The sequence below is a fragment of the Ricinus communis genome, chromosome 10, assembly GCF_019578655.1.
Source record: "Ricinus communis isolate WT05 ecotype wild-type chromosome 10, ASM1957865v1, whole genome shotgun sequence".
Lineage (NCBI taxonomy): Eukaryota > Viridiplantae > Streptophyta > Magnoliopsida > Malpighiales > Euphorbiaceae > Ricinus > Ricinus communis.
In genome coordinates, this window is record NC_063265.1 from 21,805,371 (window position 1) to 21,830,023 (window position 24,653).

Sequence of the window (24,653 nt, forward strand, 5' to 3'; positions counted from 1 at the left end):
ATTAATTTCGTTGTAAATTTACTTTTAGTATAATTCAGTTCGTATACTTACAAATGCTAAGTTTGAGGCATCAACTATAAATTATATTGAAAGTGGTAGTTTAGATGCAGTCAATGAGTCTCATAGTACAGATAAGTCTTATGGTGGTCGACAGCCTTATGAGATCATAAAAATTGAGAGTGTGTGGAGGAAGTAAGTGAGACAAAAGAACAGAATGTTTGGTTTATATATTGGCAATAACATAATATTTTTAAACCATCCAAATTAAAATTGAATTCTAAAGAAGTTAGTTTTTAAATGCTTTTTCCGAAACCATGGTTTCACATCACTAAAATTTAATCCTGATTTATAACTAGCCGCTTTTCAAAGCTATTTTCTCACCTAAATCAACTTTTCTTTTCTCTTCCACAACAATACCAAACGCGGTCCAAATAATCAGATTGCTTCAACCTGAAATTTGAACCATATCAAATCCAATATTTTTTAGAATTTGAAACAAATTTAGAGTTAATATATTGTTGTATCAAAATAATATAATTGAGAAATTATAAATTGCTAAAATTATTTATTATATTTCTATAGGTTTATCATATTAATAATGTTATTAGAGCTGCAGAAAATAGATTTTGTTACTTTCAATATTTAGAAATTATCACAACATTTGTTTAAATTATAACTAAAATAGTCACAAATTTATATTCTAAAAAAATTAAATCGAAGTACATAAGGTTTATATAAAAGGTGTAATTGTTTGTATCTTTTGAATATATAATTTAGAATTTTGTTAGAGTATGATTGTAATATTCTCTAATTATAAAATATATTTTTCTGTTATAAATAATAAATTTATTTTAAAATATAGAAATAATAAATTGGTATTATCTTAACTAATGTATTATTATATGTTTTTCTACTTATTTAGATTGCTAGTAAATTTATATATAATCTTTAATTATTTCTATAAATCGAATGCCACCGATTAAGTACTAAATATAATTAGCTATTATAGTATTCAATTATACTAATAAATAATTAAAATTAAAATCATAATAATTATTATAAATTTATAAGATATTATATATGATGATAAACTGATCCTCTTTATTATATTTTTAATCTTTAAAATAACAAGTATGATAAAAGTTTAAACGAGAAACACACTAAAAAAATAATTAAATTAAATCTTAAAATTATCCTACAAAAATTCAAGAGAGAAAAAATACATAGCAGAAGCATATCTGTAGAATTCATGATATTTTGATTAAAGGGTAATGAACCTGACTAAATTGTTGAGAGATGAACTTAATGGTCTGTGTTTTTCCAATTGTAGAATTTTTTTAAAAGTTTCTTAAGTGTCTTTTGATGGGATGAATAAGAATTTATAGATTTTTTACAATTCGGAACCTTAACCCTTTGTAAAGTCGTGATTATTGATCACAACCCTTTATAAAATTATGACTCTTGACCATAAGTTTTCATAATTTAACATTTCTAAATTGTCCCCTCATTAAATTAGAAATATTACTTACGATATATGCAGAGTACTTTTCATGAGAAATTATACTATTAGCCATAAAACTCTATAGCAAATAGATTATTTTAATTTTGGCTAAATAAATAATAGCTTAGCACATTTAATTATTACATGTATAGTCAATAAATTTTCTAACAATACACCTGTAAAATGACTATATTAATTTTTTTTGTCTTAGATTAACATATTTTTTAAAAAGTCAAAAGATAGCATATTATTAGTATTTTGAATTTGAAAACCAATCATTTGATTTAAAATCAAATAATGGAACAAGTGATTTTAGTAATTTGAATTCAAAAGTCAATAATTTAAAATCTAATAAAATAGTTCCAAATATGAAAATTGAACGCTATCAAAGTCAATTATTAAATTCAGTATCTTTTGTGAATTTGAAACAAATTGATTGTTAATATTTTAATGTATAAAATTAATTTAATAAAAAATTATAAATTGCTAAATATTTATCATATTTATAGCATTTGTCTGTGTTAGTAATATTAAAGAATATAAGTTTTCTAGGTCTAATATTTAAAAAATCATAGCAAAAATTGTGTAAATTACTAATAAAATAGTCCTAAATTTAAATTTTTTTACAAAAATAAACTTAAACTTCAAAGGTTTAGTGCGTAAAACATTTGATTCCTTGTATTCTTAAATATGTTATTTGTGGTCTTGAAATGTGAAAACACTATAAACACAATATGCATTATCTCAAAGTAAAAATGAAAAAAGAAAAAGATATGTTATTGGATGCCTCGTACTAAAATGTTGGATGAAATTAATATAGGGAAAACGTACTTTTAAATCATTGAACTTTTTAGTTTTTTTTTTTTGTTGAGTCCTTTAGTTTTTATTTTATTTCATTGACCACTTATATTTTTATTTTTGCTTGTATTGAGAACTTAATAGTCCTTAATTCGACAAAAAATAAAAGTACAAGGACTCAATAAAATAAATAAGATTATCATAAAAATATATACAAAAAGTCTTTCATAAAAAGCAAAATCTATCATTTAACCCCTCAACTTCTCTATTTTGTTTTATTGAGCCCTTAAAATCTTAATTTATTTTATTGAGTTTATTGAGTTCTTGCACTTTTATACATATTTTATAATATTTTATTTGTTCTATTGTGCCGTTATACCTTTTATTTTATGAAAGACCATTAAGTCCTAAATACAAATAAAATAAAAGTATAAGAACTCAATGAAATAAAATAAAAGTATAAGAACTCAATAAAATAAAATAAAATAAAAAAATTCAAGAACTTAAAATGCATTTTGCTTTAATAAAATTAAAAATAATAATATAAGCACCCAATAAAATAAATTAAGTTTTTAAGAGCTTAATAAAATGAAACAGAAAAGTGCAGGAGCTTAATAACGAGTTTTACCTTAAATTTGCAAGTCAAAAATTATCTAATGGCTAAAAGATCAATTTGGGCCCTCAACTTGTAGTTTATTAAAATTTTAATTCTTTCACCAACTTATCTAACAATTTATCAAAATAGTCAGTTTATCTTAATTAAAATACTTAATTCATAAAAATAAATTCAATTTGGTCCTTCAATCATATTAATTATCAAATTTTATTCAATATTTTTAATGAGTTAGAATAAAAATATTTACTTTTACAAAACTTGATTTTAATGTCTGATAAAAATTAATAATTACCATTGTAATAATTAATAAAGTGATAGTTTATTAAATTTATAAAGATCAAGTAGTCTTCTACTAATTATATAAATAAAAAATTAAAATTTATCATAAAAGTATTTTAAAATATTATATTTTTAACCAATAGTGTCTTCACGGGTCAAGTTTTAAATCAAGTTTAAAACTGAAAAATTATTTACTTTTTTTTATTTATATATTACTAAAATATAAAATCTTAATCTAGTTTTGCAAAAGTATAGTATAATTTCGGTAATATTTAATTAAAAATATTTAATAAAAAATATTATTTATTTACTTTTGTTAGATATTAAAATCAGATTATGTTAAAATTATTTAATTTTACCCTAACTCATTAATAATTTATTTTGTATAGCTTGATATTTATTGTGAAATTCAAGGCCAAGTTAAACTTTTTTCTAGATTAAATACTTTAATTAGGATGAATTAGTCACTGTTGATAATTTATGAATTAACCAAAAAGTTAAAATTCGAGGAACTTACGCACTATATGTTTGGTATGATGTAATTAAGCACGTAATGGAATCACCATACATTACATTCTTTATTATTTTGTTTGGTTATTAAAATTTTTTTGAAGTAATATAATGACAATTTCACAATATATCTAATTATACTTAATTTGATGTAATGTTCAATATATACGATATCTATATAATTATGATTACCTACAATATATTTATATTTATTCTGTTTTTTATTTTTTATCAATATAATTTAAACACTTCTAACTAACGGACTCCGCATGACCGGTGATTGAATTCCGGTGACCGGCAACCGGTAATATTTTTTAAAAATAATATTAATATTATTTTTAAATAATTTATTTTAATATTTTATTTCTATACTAACTATTATAAATAAATTAAATTTTAAAATAAAAATTATAATTACATTACATTACATTACATATATTTTTTATTATAATCAAACTTGGTAATGGAATAACAAATATGTTATATTCTGTTACTTCTTTGATTTTATTACTTTGTTGATTACATTACGTTCCACTATGCTCTAACAAACATATTCTAAGTTTGGAGAGCAAATTCACACTTTAGGCATTATCTAATATAAAATTCAAGAGACTAAAATATTTTGCACGTGCAACTTAAAAAGAGCATGTTAGTTGGTTTATCCCTCATTAGTACTCGTATGGACGACATCTATTGTCAATAAGTAGAAATAATATTTTTAAAATGCAAAATAAAAATATTTTAGTTTAAATCTTATTAGAATTTCTTTTATTGTATTTTCTATATTATATGTCCTTGTATTTCCTATAGTAGAATTTTCTATACTGTATCTTTGTTTATTAGATTTTTGTTTCTAATTAGTACCTTTCTCCTCTATTTATAAATGCAAATTGTGGTGATTAATAAATACAAGAATCTTTTTTAGTATTTTATATGGTTTCATAGTGAAATCAAACTCCAGTCAATCATTAATATGTCTAAGATATCATTAAAGATTAATGACATTATCGTCGAATACAAAAAAAAAAAAAAAATCAACGAGCGACATGAGCACTGTAAGCTTGTTAAGCTCATTGAATGTTGCTAACACCTACAACTTGCATCCTATACATAATATTACCGGTCTTTAACACCTCTAAATTGTCGATCATTCAAAAACTAACCTAATCACTATTGTATTGACAAGAACAAATTACTTTATATGGTGAAAGTCCATGAACAATACATTGAATATAAAACAAGTTGGCCTTTTTATATGGATCTCTAACAAGACCAAGCCCTAGTAATACATAAGAGTTTGCATAAAAAAAGTGCAACTCTATAATTATCACATGGCTTACTAATTCTATTACCTCAGAATTATATAGTAGTGTTACATTTTATAAAGAAGCATGTGAAATATGAAAGAACCTCTATGAAAAGGGTTGATCTAAGGGTTAATTGATCTCTATTTTGATCTTAACATCTAAATTGAGTGTTGCTAACTAAGTGTTTCAGTGTCTATATGACAGTGCATTAAGAGTTCAAAGTTAGGACAAAAAGTGCCTTAAGCTTTTCAAGTAAGGTTTGAGAAAGACCTGTAAAACATGAGGGCGCTATTCATATGGTCAAGTTGACCATATACATGTAAAGATCTCCTGATAGAACTCCAATCACAAGAGCATACTTGACAGTTAATAAGTCCGTTGTGCTAGAAGTGCAATGGCACTCTAAAAGTGCGAGGGTAACCTAATTCAACACATAAACATTTAAATGGCAGAAGATTACATGAGGAGAAGCGCAAGGACACTTTTGAGCATGGACAAGACATCTGCCAAGGTGCAATGAAGGAACGAGGGTAATTTCTTTTATTAATTCTAAGTCAGTGACCGTTACAAAAATAGCTGCTTCTGTAGTGCCACGTGTTGGGAGCCGTTAGAGCTCTATTGACTCTTTTAAGAAAGGGCGAGGATGCTTTTCAGACAGAAAGAAACTTTTGCCAAATCATTAAGGTTTGCATTAAAAGAGCTAAGGGCTATTTGTAACATCTCTTTAAGGGTTGGTATGATTATAAATACCATTCATAAAGACATAATACACAAGATTGTGAATTTATTTCTTAGCTTTCTACACATAACTCCTTTTTTGTATAGTGTATTAAGTTGAATTTTTTTATTAAAATAAAGAAAAAGGGTTGTTGTGTGAGCTTAGGTCTTAAAAATATAAGGAATTAGTTGTTGAGTAATCATTAATACTCAAGCATTAAAAGACTTAGTAAGGGATTGATTAACTAAGGGAAGAGGTTTAGTGCTAGACTGTCAAAACACCAAGTTATTGGGTGAGCTTGGTAAAACCTAAGGTTTGTAATCAAGTTTGATTATAATAGAATACTCAAGTGTGATCTTAAGGTTTGTAATCAAGTTTGATTAATTGTTCCCGAACCATTATAAACCCTCATGTCAATGTCTCTAACTCTATCTTTCTTACAAATTTCTCAATTTTTTAAGATTTTTGTGTTTCCATACTTCGGTTATTTTTCCACGATTTGAAGTCACCAATTCAATCTTCCTTTCTTAGTTCCAACGATAATAAGTGGTATCAGAGTTCTGTCACTCATTTAGAAGCTTTATTTCGAGTGTAAAGATCAATGGCAACCAATGAATGAGCTCAACATCTCAAACCATACTTTTATGGACCCAACTATGCCTTTTGGAAATTTCATATGGAAATCTATTTGGATTCATATGAAATTGAAGTGTGGGACTATGCTGTAAAGGAATGGAAGGCTCCCACCAAAACTAAAAATAGTGAAGAAAGAATTCTTCTTAGAAAAGAATGAGTAGATGCTTACAAGAAGCGAAATTATAAAAATAAGTCAGCAATGACTATTCTTGTGAGTTGTCTATCTAGAGAATAATGTGGGAGAGTGAAAAATTGCACCACGAATCATCATATTTGGACTACCTTGAAAAACTATCATGAAGGCACCAAGCAAGTCAAGTCAAGAAAGATTTAAATGTATATCACCGAATATGAAATTTTTAAGATGAAGCTAAATGAATCTATTATTGACATGACCAATAGGCTTCTCACCATCATCAATAACATGAAAAAACTTGGTAAGCATTATGATTTGTAGACATCAACAACGAGATCTTTAGGAGTCTTCCTTTGGATAAGTATGGTGCTAGAGTGGTTAGCATTGAAAAAGTAAACAAAGACCTTGGAAATATTTCAATGGATGTTGACATGGGTAAACTTCTAACCCATGAGATGTCTCTAGTCAAAGATCAGTTTGATAGAGATGAAGGGAAGAAGAAGGCCTAACATTTAAGGCAAGCACAAGAGCTCAAGATGAAAATGATGCTCCAAATGATGATGAATACCAAAAAAAAGCACATAGTAAAAGTGATGAAGTGGCCCTCATCACTAAATATGTCAAGAGAATTCTAGAGGCAAAAAAAGAAGAAGCAATAAGCCTTCCACAAGTAAAAAAATCCTTCTCAAAGTTAAGACCTAGCAAGGATAAAAAGGATGATGTTACTTGCTATGCATATGGAAAGCAAAGACACATCAAGCCAGATTGTCCCAAATACTTAAAGAGAAAGAAGGGAGGCAAAGAAAAAGAAAGGGCTTGAAGGCTATATGGAGTGATGCATCCTCATCCTCTGACAATGGAAGTGATAGAGATGAAGAGGCAAATCTTTGCTTCATAGCCAATATGGAGGACACATATGAGGTATGCTCCAATTTTCACTTTTGCAATTCATTGTCTTCTTGCTCATCTTCTTATTCTTTTGGTGATGCTTTGTTGGATGATAAGGATGAGCTCTTACAAAATATGCTTCCAAAGTTAAATTTTTATAAAAATAAATATTCCAACTTGGAAAAATAATTTGGGACTTTAAAGAAAGAAATTGTTTCCTTAATACTTTCAATAAGGACTTAAGAAAATCATTGGATGAGGTTTCAAATAAAAAACTTCTTGGAGAAAATAATACCTTGAAAAATAAAGTTGAAGAGCTTAGGAATTCAATTTCCAAGTTTCATAAAGGAAATGAGTCTCTAGATAGACTAGTTATATCTCAAAGACTATCCCTTGTAAGATATGGACTTGGGTTCAATGGAGATTTATTATCCACATATCTAATATCTTATACAACCATATTTATTCAGGCCACTGAACCTCCAAAGGCTAAAAGAACTTCTAAAGGAGTTTCAAAAGGCAAAACACGCACTAAGCCTCCTACTCAAAAGAAGAAAGGTGATGGCATTGCAATGTTCCAAAGGTTAAGCTTAAAGGAATAAAATATGCATTCATGTATAGACAATCAAAGGTTAATAAGACTTGTTCTTGCATATGCAATAATAATGTGAATAATTTGAGGTCCAAACCTCAAGCAAAAGTGGTAAAAAGGACCAAAGCTCATACTTTTTCTAATCCAAAGGTCACTTGAAATTATTGCATGAGAATTAGGCATATAATTGTCAAATGCAATAAGAGATGCACCTCTTCATGGATAATACTTCCAAAGCTAACTTTTTAGGACCCCAACTTTGTTTGGCTACTTAAAACCAAATGATTTGACTCTCTCTTATAAGTGTGTCTTAAGTCCATAAGCACAAATCTTTGGCATATTGATAGTTGATGTTCAAGACACATGACGAGAGAAGCCTATTGGTCATGTCGGAGACTTATAAGAAAGGCAATAATTTTTATCATTTTATTGACTTTTCTCTTGTATTTCAACTTTGGTTTTATGAATGTTGCCCGTATATTGTCAGAAAGCTTGTTGTTCTCAAAGGTGGTAATGTTCCTCGCATTCTGAATTGGAGTTCATCTTCAACCCCTTCTTTCAAGTTTCTTAAAAAGAGTATATTTGGTGAATATGCTAGAAATGCATTTTCTATTTTTATATTTTATACTATTATTTTTTATTAATTTGGATTTTTTAATTTTTTAGTAGTTGAAATTGAAAAATATTTCTCCTACTACTGAGGAAAGATTATAAAGTTTAAGTTTTAATTTTTTTATATTAATGTACATCTTTTTGGTTTTTGAACAAATAATATTTTGTCTTTAATATTATTGAATTAGGTTATTGATGTGGATGTTAATGATGGTAACAAAGAAGATAATAATGATGAAAATAATGATGGAGATGATAAAGAGGATTGTAAAAAAAGTGATGATGATGATGATGATAATGATGATGATGATGATGATGATGATAGTCCTGATGAGAATGTGAATAATATAGGTGATTCTTCTAACGGTGGGGATGGTAAAAATATTAAAAATATTGACGATGTTAATAATGATGGAGTCGAGAAGAGTTAGACTGATGATCAGAATAATGATAATAGCAGTAATGATGATGAGAAGGTATTTTAATTTTATTGTTTTTTATATTTTTATTTTAGTTTTACTCTTTTTTTATTATTTTGTATAGTTATTTATTATATATTCTTTTTAAAAGATAATGATAATATTGCTATTTTTGGAAAGTTTAATAAGGATGAAGTAATATATCAAGCTACTTTTTTATCTTTTTTTTTACCATTTGGATCCAAACTTGATTTCTCATATTGAGACTGATGTTAAAGTAGCTACTGAATTTGATTCAATTGAGGTATATTTTATTTTTACTTATTTTATATTTTTGGTATTTGTTTAGTATATGTCTTCTATATTTAAATTTGTTTGTTTTTCAGTCTTTGAAAAATAAATTGAAAGTAATTGTTGTACAATAAGACATTGAAAATTTTGTGATCCCTAATATTTGAAAAGAAAATATTAAATCTGGTTGTGTTTTGAAATCTCATTTTTTGAATGAATTTGGGTCTTCGAAAGATGTACCAAAAGAAACTAAAGATGTTACTTCTATATTAGCTTTGGATGATAATATTGGTATATTGCCAAAGTTTGAAGATCAACAGATTTTTGATTTGTGGTTTGATCAGGGGATGAAGAAAAGAAACAGTAATATATATTTTTTATTTTTTTATTTTATTCTTCTTTTCGTGACTAAATAGGAATATATTACATTCAGAAAAGGATAATTTGATATTTCCTTCTTTTAATCTTGGTGTTGATCTTATTTTGGAGAAGATGTGGTTTCCTTCTCTGCAATATGGTGGAAGTTCCTTTCCTCATTTGTAATTTTTTAAAATATTTTGTATGTGTTGTATATTGAGTTGCTTATAAGTATATTTTCTTTTTACAGCACATTAATGTTTTGTTCTATTACTTGAGAAATAATGTTATATATTCCGGTAGCATCAAAGTGAAGTATACTACAACTGACTATTTATTTGATCAACGTATTCAATCCCTTTATGAATTATTTTTGAAGAAGAAAAATGACTTGTCTATTGTTAATTCTGATTATTTGGTTACTGAATATTTTATTGAATTTTACATGCGTTGCAACACACCTTGAGTGAAGATTGACCATGTTTTGTTTTCCATTCATATGAAAAAATAGCAGCATTGGATTCTTGTATGTTTATAATTCCTCGAGATCAAGTAGAAAAGACAAACTGGCTGCGAAACAGTTGAACTATATGTTGTTCTTTTACCTTATTTCCTGTCTATGCTTGATATATTTGGTGGTAACAAGTGTATTAATTTAAATTGTGGAGTTTATGTATAGAAAAGTTTGAGTGATTCATTGATAAACATATGGTCAATGGCTTGCCAACTCAAGAAAACAAGTAATTTCTAAAGCTACTTTTTACAGTTTATTCTATTTTTTTTATTCTTTAGTTACTAATGCTTTCTTCTTCTTTTTTTGCAGTGATTGTGGTGTCTCTATATCTTCTTTTGTTGAATATTTCATACTTGGCAAAAAGATTCCAAATTCTGATTTGATGTTGATGTGCATAGGAGCAGGTTTGTTGTTTTGTTGTATACATATGTCGTATTTAAAGAAGTGAATGATACTGTTAGTGAATCAAAAGATCTTGGTGTAGCTAATCAAATGAACAAGTTGAAGAAGAAGGGAGAGAAGCAAAAGAAAGCTTTGTTGTGCAGTAGATATATTTTGTAGTATCTTTTTTTTGTTTATTATTGTTATGGATTATAATTTTAAGTTTGATATTTTTATACTTTTATTTTTTTTTGTTAGTTCTATTTTGTAAATATCTTTCATAGTTTTAGTATTTTCAATTATATTTTTTGTTCTTTGTATTATTGTTATTAATTTCTTTAATCCGAATTCATATTATTATTTTATTTTTTTATATAATATTACACATATTCCATACATATATTTAATATATACTTTTGATATACTTAACATATAATTACTTTTAGAATGTATACTAAACTATGCAAAATTTATATTTTATGTTATATATTGTACACACTTAAAAAGAATATTACTTTTTTATTTTTAATATTAAGTCTAAATCATCCAATTGATCAAGATTATTGTAAAAGTTATATAAAAAAATTATATCTAATTATTCTTTTTATAAAGACCCTATAGTCTTTTTTATTTTTGTAATATTTAAATTTTAAAGTTTTTTAAATCTAATCTTATAGTAAAGAAATAGTATCTAAAGTATCTTATTATGAAACTCATTATATTCATTATAATTCTCTTGCAAAATTAATAATTCTTTAGTACATTTTACACACGAAACTGACAATTGAAGAAAAAAAGAAAAAAAATAAGTTTATGTTACAGTAAACAGTATCTTTTACCTAATGTATACATAATGTCTACCAAAATATGTAAGAAGTATACTGTTTACTATTATTTTATTATAAATATAACATGTTTTAATTATACACTTCATTCAATAGTTTTATAGAATATAATAACATCTGTAATAATATTAGAGAAAAAGTTTATAATAATAATAAATTTTATTATTAAAAAAATTTAAACAAATCAATTGCTTTAAATGTATACATTGAAATAAAATAAATGTTCTATATACTTGAAAATAAATAAGTACCAAATCAATTTCTCTTCGATAGATTTTTGCATATTTTTCGGTTATGTCCAACTTGTCCACATCTTCCAAACTTATTTTTATTTTTATTCTCCCATACTGTCTTAATTCTTCTTTCTTTGGGTCTTCCTGCTTTTATCATTTCTTGTGGTGGTAGCACAAGTATTTCTTTTATCTCAGTTAGTATATTCCAGTTACTTTAATTGCTAATTGAATATACCGTTACTTGATATATAATAATCATTGTTTCTTTAGTAAAGAATTTTGAGCAATAGTCATAAAGATCTTGATTCATCTCCTTCAGTATTGCCAATGCATGTAGACATGGAATATGATCAACTTGAAATTGATTGCATGTGCATGATTTTTCTTTCATCTTCACAATATATATCTTCTCATTTTCATATACATTAAATAATTCATCATTTGACGTCACTTGTTTTTTAGATTTCATAAAATTAATTTTAATTATATAATTTGTATTATTGAAAAATATATTAAATAGATACTAGGAATATACAAAAGTGCAGTTTTGATATATGAAATAATATATAACTTTGATGTTTATCTTTAGCTTGAACAATTGAATGTAGTTCTGAGTGTGCAGATCTTCAGGTTTTTTTGGTAGCTTTATGAATGTTGATTTTGCAATGTGCAGCTCCATTCTTGAACTAAAGCATGCAAGTACTCTAGTAAGGTTGTAATTGGTAGCTCTCTTGTTGCTTTGTTCATTGCATTTATTGATTCAGTAATGTTTAATGTTATACTTGAGTATCTATTATTCATAGAAAAAGCTCTAGCCCATTATGACATCCGACATTATCCAAATATGGTTGAATTTGTTTATCCACTTGTCCAACTCCTTCTTATGATATTCAAATTGCTAAGTTGTATATGCTTTTGCATCTGTAAAAAATGAGTCCTTAATTTTCTTTATTTTTTTCCTTTTGAAGTTAGTCTTTAGATTATTCAACAAATGAAATATACAAACTCCATGCCTAACTTTAGGATATACTTTCTTTATGGTTGTTTCAATGCTTTCATGTTTGTATGATATTATACATATTCTTTTTCTATATCCAAATGCTTTTCTAATTCTTATCAAGAATCATTCCCAAGATGAATCATTTTCTGAATCTACTATAGAGAATACTAACAAAAAAATCTTATCTGTTGCATCTTATGTTGTAGTTGTTAGTAGTGTACCGCCATATATTATTTTTAGAAAGGTTTTATTAACAACCATGACAGGTCTGCAATATTTTCATCCTTTTATTGATGCATCAAGAGCCATAAATAGGTAGAGGAATGTATTGATATGGACATGGCCAAGCTTAAAGATGGACTCGATGGAGAGGACAACAAGAAAACCAAAGATGAAGCTAAGGATCTATTGAGCATGCTACAAGGCCCAATTACAAGGTCAAGGTCCAAGAAGCTAAAAGAAGCCTTAATTGGCTATATGCAAGATTGGGCTAGTCAAGGAAGCTCAATTGGTCATGCTAGGATAGGCCCAAGTAAATACACATCTGAATGGGCTTTATTCAATGTTTTGCAAGTCCAAATACATGAAGACCAATGTGGGCTAATATTTGGGCTGAAATCTCTTATTTAAGTTCAGAACAATGTTATTGCCTATTTTTCTTATGTGGCAGCTAGGGTTAATAGTTTTACTAGGGTTTCTTATGTTAGGTGGCTATAAAAACGCCCCTTAAGTTGTGTTTTGGAAATTCGAATTTTGATAAAATTATAGTAGTTGTTTCCTTTGCATATTTGCTTGAATTCTTGAATTCTTGTTGAATGCATAAACCACTTATCAAGGAATTGATCTATCCTTGTGGCGTGTTAAGGGTTAGGATTTAAAGAACTTAGTTTTCTTTAGGTTCTGATCTTGATCAACCATACCTTGCAATCTGATTTAAGCGGTTCTTGGGTTTTGAAACTCAATTTGTTCTTGGGTTTCTAAGATAGTAATTCACGGGTTCATAATCATTAGGGTTCGTGGTTCTAATCCTTGGAGGTTCTTAACATTTGTATCAGAGCCTAATGATTTGATTTATTTACTGCTGCAACCGTATTTATGTCTAGTGCATGGTGATAAACTTAAGCCTCTATTCTTTAATATTTTTGAAGTTAAAACATATTGTCTTTCGTTTGTTCATATTATGATGTTGATTTAGATTAGTAGATGGAAGATCTAAAGCTCGTGACTTGATGAAAGAATCAGTTTATTTGTCAGCATCCGAATTGAAACTTTAATAAATTTGAGCTTGATTTGTTATTATTTTGCACGAACTCAAATTGAGCTCGAGTTCAATAATTACAAACTTGAGTTTATTTCAAGTTTGACTCGTTAAAATTTATTTAAAACTTATTTATCAATCTTAATTTAATTTTTCTAATTCTATTAATTTATTTAACAATAATAATGTTGAATTGATTAATTTATTTAATGTTTAGTAGAACTTAATTATATTGTATAATAAAATTAAAGTAATTTTACACAATAGTTTATAATAATTGGTAAATATTTATGTATATGTGATATAAGATAATTAAAATAGAAAAATATTTTACATTTTTTAATCAGTTGGCTCACGAATAGACTCATAAGTCTATAAGTGAGCTAGCTCGCGAGCTAAGAAGTAATGTATTGACAAGTTTGAGCTTAGTTTGTTAATATTACGAGTCCCTATTAATGATCTCGGACGAGCTTTTATTGAGTCGAGTTCCGAATAGCTCATGAGAGAAATTTGGTTCGTTTACAGGTCTAAATCAATGCAAATACCACCTTGAGTATATAACTTTAGTTAAACTCAAATCTTTCATTAGTAATACTCCATTATAGAATATATGGATTATTTTACTATCATAAATTATTATTCTTTTATAGTCATGAATTTTATTTAGTCTTAAATCACTATAAGAATATTTTACCATATAACCATTATGGAACTTTATTCTCTTGACAATTGAGGTATAATTTAGGATCTCCAATAGACAATAGTCTAGCATTAATTTAAGGGGTAATTACTATTTGCCCAATGTGTTTTTCCATATTATACTAGTTATTTTCTAACATTTAATAAATATACTTATCCATTCTTTTATTTTATAATTTTATACTAAAAATCTCTTCCATCAGAATTTTTATTAGTGAATCATTAATTAGGTCTGGTTTTATATTACTAACTTCCTGATTTTTTATGTAATATATAAATTACCCTCTATATTTTATTTATTGCACTAAAATCTCTTTGCATTTTGAAAGTTAATGTAATTAAGGAACTAAATTGATATAAGAAAATACAGTTTGATCTTCAAATTTCTTATCAAAATTATAAATTAACTGGCACAAAATTAATAATAAGAATACTATTTATTTTAATTTAATAATTTAAAGTTAAATTATTCAATATTTTGATTAATATAAATAGTTTTAATATATTTAAATTTTACTAGAATTTAGTTATGTTAAAAATTATAGTAATTAAAGAACACTAATTAATTATTTTTATATAAATACTAAATTGATTTTTATATAAAATTAGACAAAGAAATTTTAGTATAATAAATAAACTATAAGGGATAATTTATATATTATATCAAAAATTAAGAGCAAATTGTATAAGATCAAACCTAATTAATGGTTGTTTAACGAAAATATTTTACTGAATAAGTTTTTAGTATAAAATTATAAAATAAAAAAATATAAAATATAATTTTTAAATATTAAAAGATAATTAATATAATATAAAAAATACGGGACTGTATTCTTTTCCCCCTTTCAGCAGCTTTTTTCTTTCTTCAGGAATATTAGTGCTATTAACGGATGCATAGTAAAATCTTATGTTTTTGTTATGCTTACATGGTCAAGTTTGAACTAAATTTATGTATAATCAAAATATATTTATTAATTTTAAAAAATAAAATATATATCAATCATTTAATACTGAAATATAAAATATATACGTGTTATTTTTATATTTATTATAATATATACCGTCGTTGTAAGTAGAAGATTTTCAAAAAAAAAAATTTAGAAAAAGAGAAGGATGGATAGTTTAAACAAAAAAAAGAATTGAAAAGAATGTATGATGTGGTGCTCGCATTTTCTCTGAATATATTCTTAATTCAAACTTCAGTGTATTATATATTAAAACTGGAGGAAGTGATAAACACATACATGCCAAAAGCAGTGCCATAAAATAAATAAATCAATTAGAGAATCAAACCACAAACTTATTTATTGAACTGAAAGAACAGAGAAATAATTGAAAACAAGAAGCTTCCACACTAGCAAAGATGCATCAGTTATTTCAGATACAATGACACGACAGATATCTGAATTATTGCCTTAGAAAGAAGTAAACGGGGCATCCAACTAGCTCAAGAAGAGTGGAAGCTTTGCATTTCCATTGCAAAGGCAGGATTGGTGAGAGTGTAACCTCCATCAACAACCAGATTCATCCCACTCACATACTTGGACTCATCACTTACCAAATAAAGTGCTGCCTCTGCTATATCTTCTGCTTCCAACATAACATTCTTCAAGTTGGCTGAAGCTGAAACCACTTCCTGTAACTTCTCCTTTTCTGCCTCCATTACCCCCATAGCTTTCCTCATCATTGGGGTTATAACTACAAATGGTGACACGCAGTTGACCCTTATTCCATGCTGTCCCAACTCCACGCTTAGATTCTTGGACAAACCGAGAATAGCATGCTTTGATGCAACATAAGGATGGATAGCCTGAAAGCAAGAAACTGAAAGATAGCTACAAGTGAAAAGAATGCATCCTTTCTTGGCAGGAATCATGACCCTAGCAGCATGCTTTGCTGCTAAGAAAGCACCGAAAACATTAATATCGAAAACCCTTTTGAAATCTTCATTCTCTGTGTCTACAATGCTGGGATACACATTCCCTGCAACGCCAGCATTGCTGAACATTATATCAAGCTTTCCATACTTGGAGACAGCAAAATCCACCGCGTTTTGGACATCGGAGTCACACGTCACATCGCAATGGATATAAGAAATGATTTCTTGATCCGAGCCAAGTTCTTTGCAAAGGGAGTAGCCCAGCTCATCTTGGACATCTGCAACGACGACCTTGGCTCCATGTTTTACAAATAGCCTGGCACTCGACTCGCCCATGCCACTAGCTCCACCAGTAATCAAAGCCACCTTTCCTTCTAGCCTGCGTGCACAAAATTTAAAATAATTTTTCTATGCATAAACTAATATGACTTTAATTTTCTATCCTGCAATTACTAGATATATTGTTCTAGTTACCTTTTGGCAATTGAGGTTGAGGAAGAACTCGTGCTCATCTTGACTGATCTTCTAAAGCTGAGCGAAACGCAGTGCTGCTGAACTTGCTTTAAATGTTGCAAAGCACACTACCAAATAAGAATATACAGAGATTTTTGAGCAGCAACCGACAAATAATATGCGTGATTGCCTGTACACAGCACGTGAAACTAATGGCAACCTGATTGATGATTAAGTTTTTGTTGGACTTTTTCCTGTTGAGGTGTGCTTTTTAAAGCGCATTATTTATATAATATTACTTGTAATGAATATTTAAATATAAAGAAAAAAAACAAAGGAAAGTTTATTTGAATTCATTGAATTCTTTTATATTTTCTTCTTAATTATATTTTTTATAACATTATGGTTTCAGGTAGATTTAGACGCAATTATCTGTAAACTATATACTTAACTCATTCACTTTATATCATCTTATTCAATTTTTAATAAAATAAAATATAAAAAAATTACTGAATTTAAATAATATTTCTCACTTTTTAAATTTTAATATTTATTTACTAAAATGCTATTTAACATAAAAATTTCTATTAATGATGCTCTTAGAAATGTATTGAGGTATAAAGTACATATAATATGTATAAGAGATAAATAAAATGAGAAAAGGAAATCTTGAATAATAATAATAAATGTATTAAACTATATGTGCATGGTGATAAGATTTATAGACAAGATTTGATATACAAATGAAATAGTGGGTATATAAAGGTCATGTTAGTTGGCCTATATCAGGACAGATTTGAAAAGAGTGTATGTTGCAGTAGTTGTTTGTATATATCATTGAAATTTTGCAGCTTTAATGAGTAAGAGAGGATAAAGAAAGTGGGTGAATTGTCCACTAATCATGCAATGTTTTGGTATTAAATACAAATATTTATTGAAGATGGAACCTTTTAAAACAAATGATGGGCAATAATATAAGACATATGCAAATGAAAAAGTGGGTTTAATGTAACCAATAAATAATTAACAGTGGGTATGGGGTCATTGTTGGCAACCAAGTTTATATATATGGCATATATACTATACAGGTATGGGATATGGCCTAGGCTATTGGAAAATAAAATTATAAATAAATAAATAAATAAGAGGGGCTGTCCAAGTTATATTTCACCAAGTTCTTGACAAAGGTAAGTTAAGTATAGGAATTATATATCTGTAAAAATATAAATGCTGAAAATTAATTTTTCTTTAAAAAAAGAAGAAGTTAAGTATAGGAATTATTTATCTGTAAAATTATAAGATAAAAGGCAAATATAAATGAATAATTCTCATTGGCGATGTTTGGTTTAAGAAAAATTATTTAGAAATAAATTTTATTTTATTATTAATTTTAATAAAATAAATATTATTATTAATATCAATGGTAAACAAATTTAAATTTTCATTTAATTTCTATATTCAGTCAAATTATTTATAAAATTTATTATTTTATTTTTATTTTTTTCATTTTCATTCTTATTTCTATTTTTATTTTTCCTTTTACTTTATTGGGAGTTAGAGTAAAGATGTTTTACTATGTATTTAAACATATTGTAGGCATTTAGGAGATAAATAGCTATGTTTGAAAAATTCAAAATCACCCGCCACCCAATTCAACCATGGCTTTGTATCAGTATCTAACGACAAATTAAAGAATGTCCAACGTTGATTTTTAATTTCAGTTATTAAATAAAGATATCTTAATTAGGTCTTGCTTTTCACTCTAGAATTAGACGAGTGCCCGCCTTTTTGAAAAGGTTAAAATATTAGTAAAATAATGTTAAACAATTTTAATAATTTATTTATATAGATATAATAAAATATAACAAAATATTAAGGCATTAAATAACTATATATCACAAATTATCAGTTACTAAGTTTCATTATAACTACTACTATAGAATTATTAAAAATCTCAATATTTGATAATCTCCACTTCAATATTACTTTTTTAAATAAAATATCCAAAATAAATCAAGAAAAGTTTAAAAATTTAAACTTACATTATTAAAAGTATAGGAAATAATAATATGATAAACCAATAGAGGTTTTAATTAAATTATTAAAAAAATAATATATTAAGAATACATACAAATATCTTCAGATAATATGAAAAGTGTTTGCAACAAAAAACATATTAAAATGTGTGATACAAACTTTAAAAAATATATCAAAATGTATAAAAATAACTTTATAAAATTAAAAAAATATATTTAGAAAAGAGAAAATATCTCTTAAAATGCTATTTTATATAGAGAGAGTATTAATTTGAATTTAACTAATCTAGCATAGAAAAAGAAAAAAAAAAGACTGAAAATAAATTTATTTGTTCATAGATAATAAAACCCTATTTGAATACTATTTAGAAAAGAGAAAACATCTCTTAAAATGCTATTTTTACATAGAGAGAGTATTAATTTGAATTTAACTAATCTAGCATATAAAAAGTAAAAAAATAATGAAAATAAATTTATCTGTTCATAGATAATAAAATCCATGACAAACATAAGAATAATGAAGAAATTGAGTTGAAGAAGATGGTTGTAGCTTGTAAAGAAGATAAATGGCAAAAAGAAAAAGAAAATTTAATAAATGAAATATGAGAATTAAAAGTTTTTATTTTTCTTTAGAAATAGGAGAATAAAAGTTAAGAAAATAAAATCTATAAGATATATATAAAAAATACTAAATTTTTCCATAAGTTTTTATGTGGCAAATTTTATGAAGCTATGTCTTATTGTTTTTCAATGAGAAAATAACATATGGTATATTTATAAAAATATTAACTTATAAACATTTAAAAAAGAATTAATATGATCTTAAATAATGCTAATAATGAAATGGTATTTTTAATTAATTGAAATATAAAATTTTTATATTCTTAAAATGATTATAATAAATATAATAACTAGTAAAGATACTCCATATTTAATAATAAGTCTTATTATCTTTCTAATAAAATATATATATATATATATATATATATATATATATATATATATATATATAATTAATAAAATAGTAAAAGAATAGGAATTTACATTTGGATCATGAAAATAGTTAATCCAATATAATAAATAAAACAATTCAATCTATATATATATGATATCAAAAAATAAAAATAAAAAGTAAAAGTTCTAACAATTTTATTTATTAAAAATAAGTAATATATAAATATATGAGCACTTATTAGTCAATAAATTAGATAAGTATATATATTTCTCATGTTTATTTATCTTAGCATATAAAAATAAAAAATTCATAAGAATGTATTATAATTTATATATATATATATATATATATATATATATATATATATATATATATAAAGTATCATAAAATAAAATAAAGATTATTTTTATAGTAATATAATTATAAATTGAATTATAAAATATATAAAATAAAATTTTTAAATATAAAATAAATAAAATAATTATGCAATGTTATGAGCAAAGTGATAGTAGTTATATATGAAAGAAAAGAACAATAAAAATTTAAAATATTTTATATGAAAAATCCATGATAGAAAGAAAGATAAAAAGTTTAAGCAAAATAAAGTCTTTTAAATACCTCATTTTAAAAGAAGAAAGAGAGAACTTAAGAAAAAAAGAAATTATTTATAAGAATAATTCATATAAATAAAGAGAAATGACTTAAAAAATTTAAAAAAAAAATCCTATAGAAAAATGAAAGTATGTTCAAAATCTTGATTTCATATATTTATAGATTTTGAGATTAATCAAGTTGGTATATATGTTTTAAATAATTAAACTCTAGAGACTGTCAAAATAGGAAATTTGTGCAGTACAACCTCCGCAATAAATATAAAACAATAGAAAATAATTATATTAGAAAATGATGTAAGATTAAAAATGTTTAATATGATACAATACATAGTTAAAATGAATTTAAATTTAAAATAAATAGATATGAGTTATAAAAGAACCAAATATAGGAAAAGAGTAAGGCTCAATAATTTATAAAAATTTAATTATGCTTTAGAATAATAAGACATGAAAAATAAGTAAAGAAAAGATTTACATTTCAAGAGTTTAACATTTTCTTCTTTCATCATATGATATTACAACATCAAATAAATAGGCAATAGGTTATCTTATCATTTGGTAATTACTTTGCATCTCAAGGGAAAAAAAAGAAAAGCTTATTTTACATTTACAAAATTCTTAGTTACAAAAATTTTACTTTGCATCAAAGAATAAATTATTGGTGAAATAATAAGTTTTAATATTTGATTCTTTATTTTTTATTTTTAAATATTTTTATTCTAATCACATTATTTTTTAAAATATATTTTTATTTTAAAAATAAATCAAATAATTACTAAGGTTTTCATCTTTTTATTTTTCTACATCCATTATATGAATACTATAACATGTTTAAAAATAAAATAAATTCATAACCATATGATTATCAAGATTTATTGTCAAATAGTTAAATGATGTATAGCGTTATTAATATTTTATATTATCATACTGAAAATTAATTGATATATTTTTATTCAAAATAATATATTTTAAAATTAATATTAAATAAATTATATGAATTGATTCATATAATTTAGTTAATAAATATGTTCATATTTAAATTTAATATTTTAATATAATTAACTAAACAAATTATATTCAAATTTATTATTTATATGTTTTATACATATATATATCTACATGATATAAATTGTTAGTTTGAGTTTAATTGTTTGGTAGAATAACTTCTTAAAATGGTTACTACAATATATATATATATATAAACAAATAATAGCCTATTGATCTAGAATTTCATGTTTTTCACCATTAAATAAAAGGAAGAAAACATACATTGATTCATATTTAATAGAATGTGATTTCTCTCCCTTTTCCCTTTATCTTATTGATGGATACTCTAATCTTTAGTTTTTGTATTTGTTATAATTGTTGATGATATGGGTAGAGAGATGACCAACTCTTATTTATAGACTAATGGTGGCTTTCCATCAAAGCACCAATAGTTACAACCTTTCATGTTATAATTTTTACCAATAGTCATAATTATTCAATTCATAACCTTTCATTAACCAATAGAATTTAATCACTAATATCTTATTATAATTATATGAGTCATTAATTTCTTACATTCTCCTACTTGGCTCATATGATTTAATAAGAACATAAAGTGCACAAAAATCAATATTAAATTCCTTTTTACATTGGCTATGACATAACATTATTATTAAGTAGAAATGTTAATGCAGGTCATAGCGGTCGTATGTCATTTTATCGACATAATCCCTTCTATGTACCACAATACTAATTTTCAACTTAACATAATCTTTAATAAAAATAATATTAATGGTCCAAAATTAGTGTCTTTATTTCAAGACAGTTCCTGTCAATATTACTCTAAAGTAATTATGTATACCAAATAGAAAACAGGAAAATCAACAACACATAATTGAGCTCAAAGTATCAAATGTATAAACTTAAAATAAACTTGATAAAATATTAGTAATGACGTCTAACAATGCTCATTCTTACAACATGTTCATTAAAGATTTTGGGCCGTAATCCTTTTGTTAAAAGATCTGCAATCATAAGATTTGTGCTAATATGTTCAATTGACACTCTTTATTTCTGAACTTCTCCTTTAATGTCAAAGTATTTTATCTCCATATGCTTAGCACCTTAAAATACTTGTCGTTTTTAGAGAAGAAAACTGCTGCAGAATTATCACAATAAATTTTCAGCGGCCTGGCTATACTGTTGACAATTCCAAGTCCTGAAGTAAAATTTTGCAGCCATAATTCATAAATGGTAGCCTCAAAGCAAGCTACAAACTCAGCCTCCACAGTGGATGCAACAATGACAGACTGCTTCACACTCTTCCATAAAATTGCTCCTTTGGCTAATAGGAATAAGTAGCCAAATGTTGATTTTCTTGTATCAACACATCCAACAAAATCTGAATTTGAATATCCAATCACCTCAAGGTGATTAGATCTTCTATAAGTGAGCATATGATCCTTTGTTCCTTGCAAGTATCTAAGAATTTTCTTTGCAGCTTTCCAATGATCTAATCTTGGATTACTTTGATGTCTGCCAGTATTCTAGCATCAAAACTGGTCTGGTGCAAGTTTGAGCATATATTAAACTCCTAACAACAGATGCATAAGGAATTTCTTCATCTGTTCTCGTTCCAATTCATTTTTTGGACATTTCATAAGATTAAATTTATCCCCCTTCTGAATTGGAACTATCCCTGCTGAGCATTTGTCCATTTTAAATCTCTCTAAAATTTTATTAATATAAGCCTTTTGAGATAAGCCTAATAAACCTTGTGATCTATCACGAAATATTTCTATTCTTATCATATATGTGGCTTCTCCCATATCCTTCATTTCAGAATTATTAGAGAGATATTTCTTAGTTTCATGTAGCGAACCAAGATCATTAGCAGCAAGTAAAATATTATCAACATACAGAACAAGAAAAATAAATTTGCTCCCACTGATTTTCATATATATGCACTGATCAACGATGTTTTCTTGAAATCCAAAAGAAGTAATTGTATCATTAAACTTAATATACCATTGATGGGAAGCTTGTTTAAGTCCTATATTGATTTCTTTAGTTTACACACCATATGATCATTTTTCTTAATTGAAAAACCCTCAAGTTGATCCATATAAACTTCTTCTTCTAAATTTCCATTAAGAAAAGCAGTTTTGACATCCATTTGATGTAACTCTAAATCACAATGAGCCACTAAAGCCATAATAATTCTAAGAGAATCTTTTTTAGACACTGGTGAAATAGTCTTTTTGTAATCAATGCCACTTTTCTGAGTAAAACCTTTGGCAACAAGTCTGGCTTTGTGTCTTTCAATATTGCCTTTCGAATCGCGTTTGGTTTTGAAAACCCATTTGCATCCGATCTTTTTACATCCTTCAGACAACTCAACAAGGTCCCAGACTTGATTTTGATCCATAGATTTTAACTCTTCTTCCATAACATTAATCCATTTAATTGAATCATCACAATTCATGGCTTCTGAAAATGAACCTAGATCATTATTAATTCCTAAGTCTATTTCTAACTCTTATAGATAAATTACATAGTCATCAGAAATAGCAGATCTCCTTTCTCTTTGAGACCTTCTTACTATTACTTCTTGTTGTTCATTTACTATGGTTTCATTATTGATATTTTCATCATGAAGCATTTGATCATTTATTTGTTGTTCATGAATGTTATTGGGATGAGTAATAACATTTGGAACAACAATTGTAGAAGTTTTGGGTATAGGAACTTCCACCCTAACTTCTTGAATACTAACATCATGTATTCTTTCGCTCCCACTAATGTCATCATTTTCAATGAATCTTGCATTTCTAGATTCAACAATTCTTGTACTATGATTAGGACAATAAAATCTATACTCTTTAAACTTTCTGGATAACTAATAAAATAATCACTGGTTGTTTTTAAATTCAATTTCTTTTCATGTGGATTATAAATTCTTACTTCTGCTGGGCAACCCCAAACATGTAAGTGCCTCAAACTAGGTTTCCTTCCTGTCCATAGTTCAAAAGGTGTACTTGGAACTGCCTTACTAGGAACCCTGTTTAGCAAATACATAACAGTTCTTAATGCATACATCCACAATGATAAGATAAAGAAGAATGACTCATCATACTCC

General features: G+C 26.0%; 1 protein-coding gene across 1 annotated transcript; it reads right to left on the bottom strand.

The window, feature by feature from the left end:
- Positions 1-15,869: 15,869 nt before the first annotated feature.
- LOC8270485 (short chain aldehyde dehydrogenase 1) lies at positions 15,870-17,149 on the bottom strand. The gene is made up of 2 exons (XM_002526865.3): positions 16,944-17,149; positions 15,870-16,848 (listed from the first exon to the last, which is right to left on the bottom strand). Exons 1-2 carry the CDS (start codon positions 16,979-16,981, stop codon positions 16,038-16,040), a joined length of 849 nt encoding a protein of 282 aa, XP_002526911.1. The 5' UTR covers positions 16,982-17,149; the 3' UTR covers positions 15,870-16,037.
- Between the last annotated feature and the right edge of the window lie 7,504 nt (positions 17,150-24,653).

Coding starts and splice junctions, on each gene's coding strand:
- LOC8270485 (XM_002526865.3), bottom strand. CDS start 16,981: ATGAGCACGAGTTCTTCCTCAACCTCAATTGCCAAAAG. Junction 16,849..16,943: donor TCAACCTCAATTGCCAAAAG/GTAACTAGAACA, acceptor TTGTGCACGCAG/GCTAGAAGGAAAGGTGGCTT.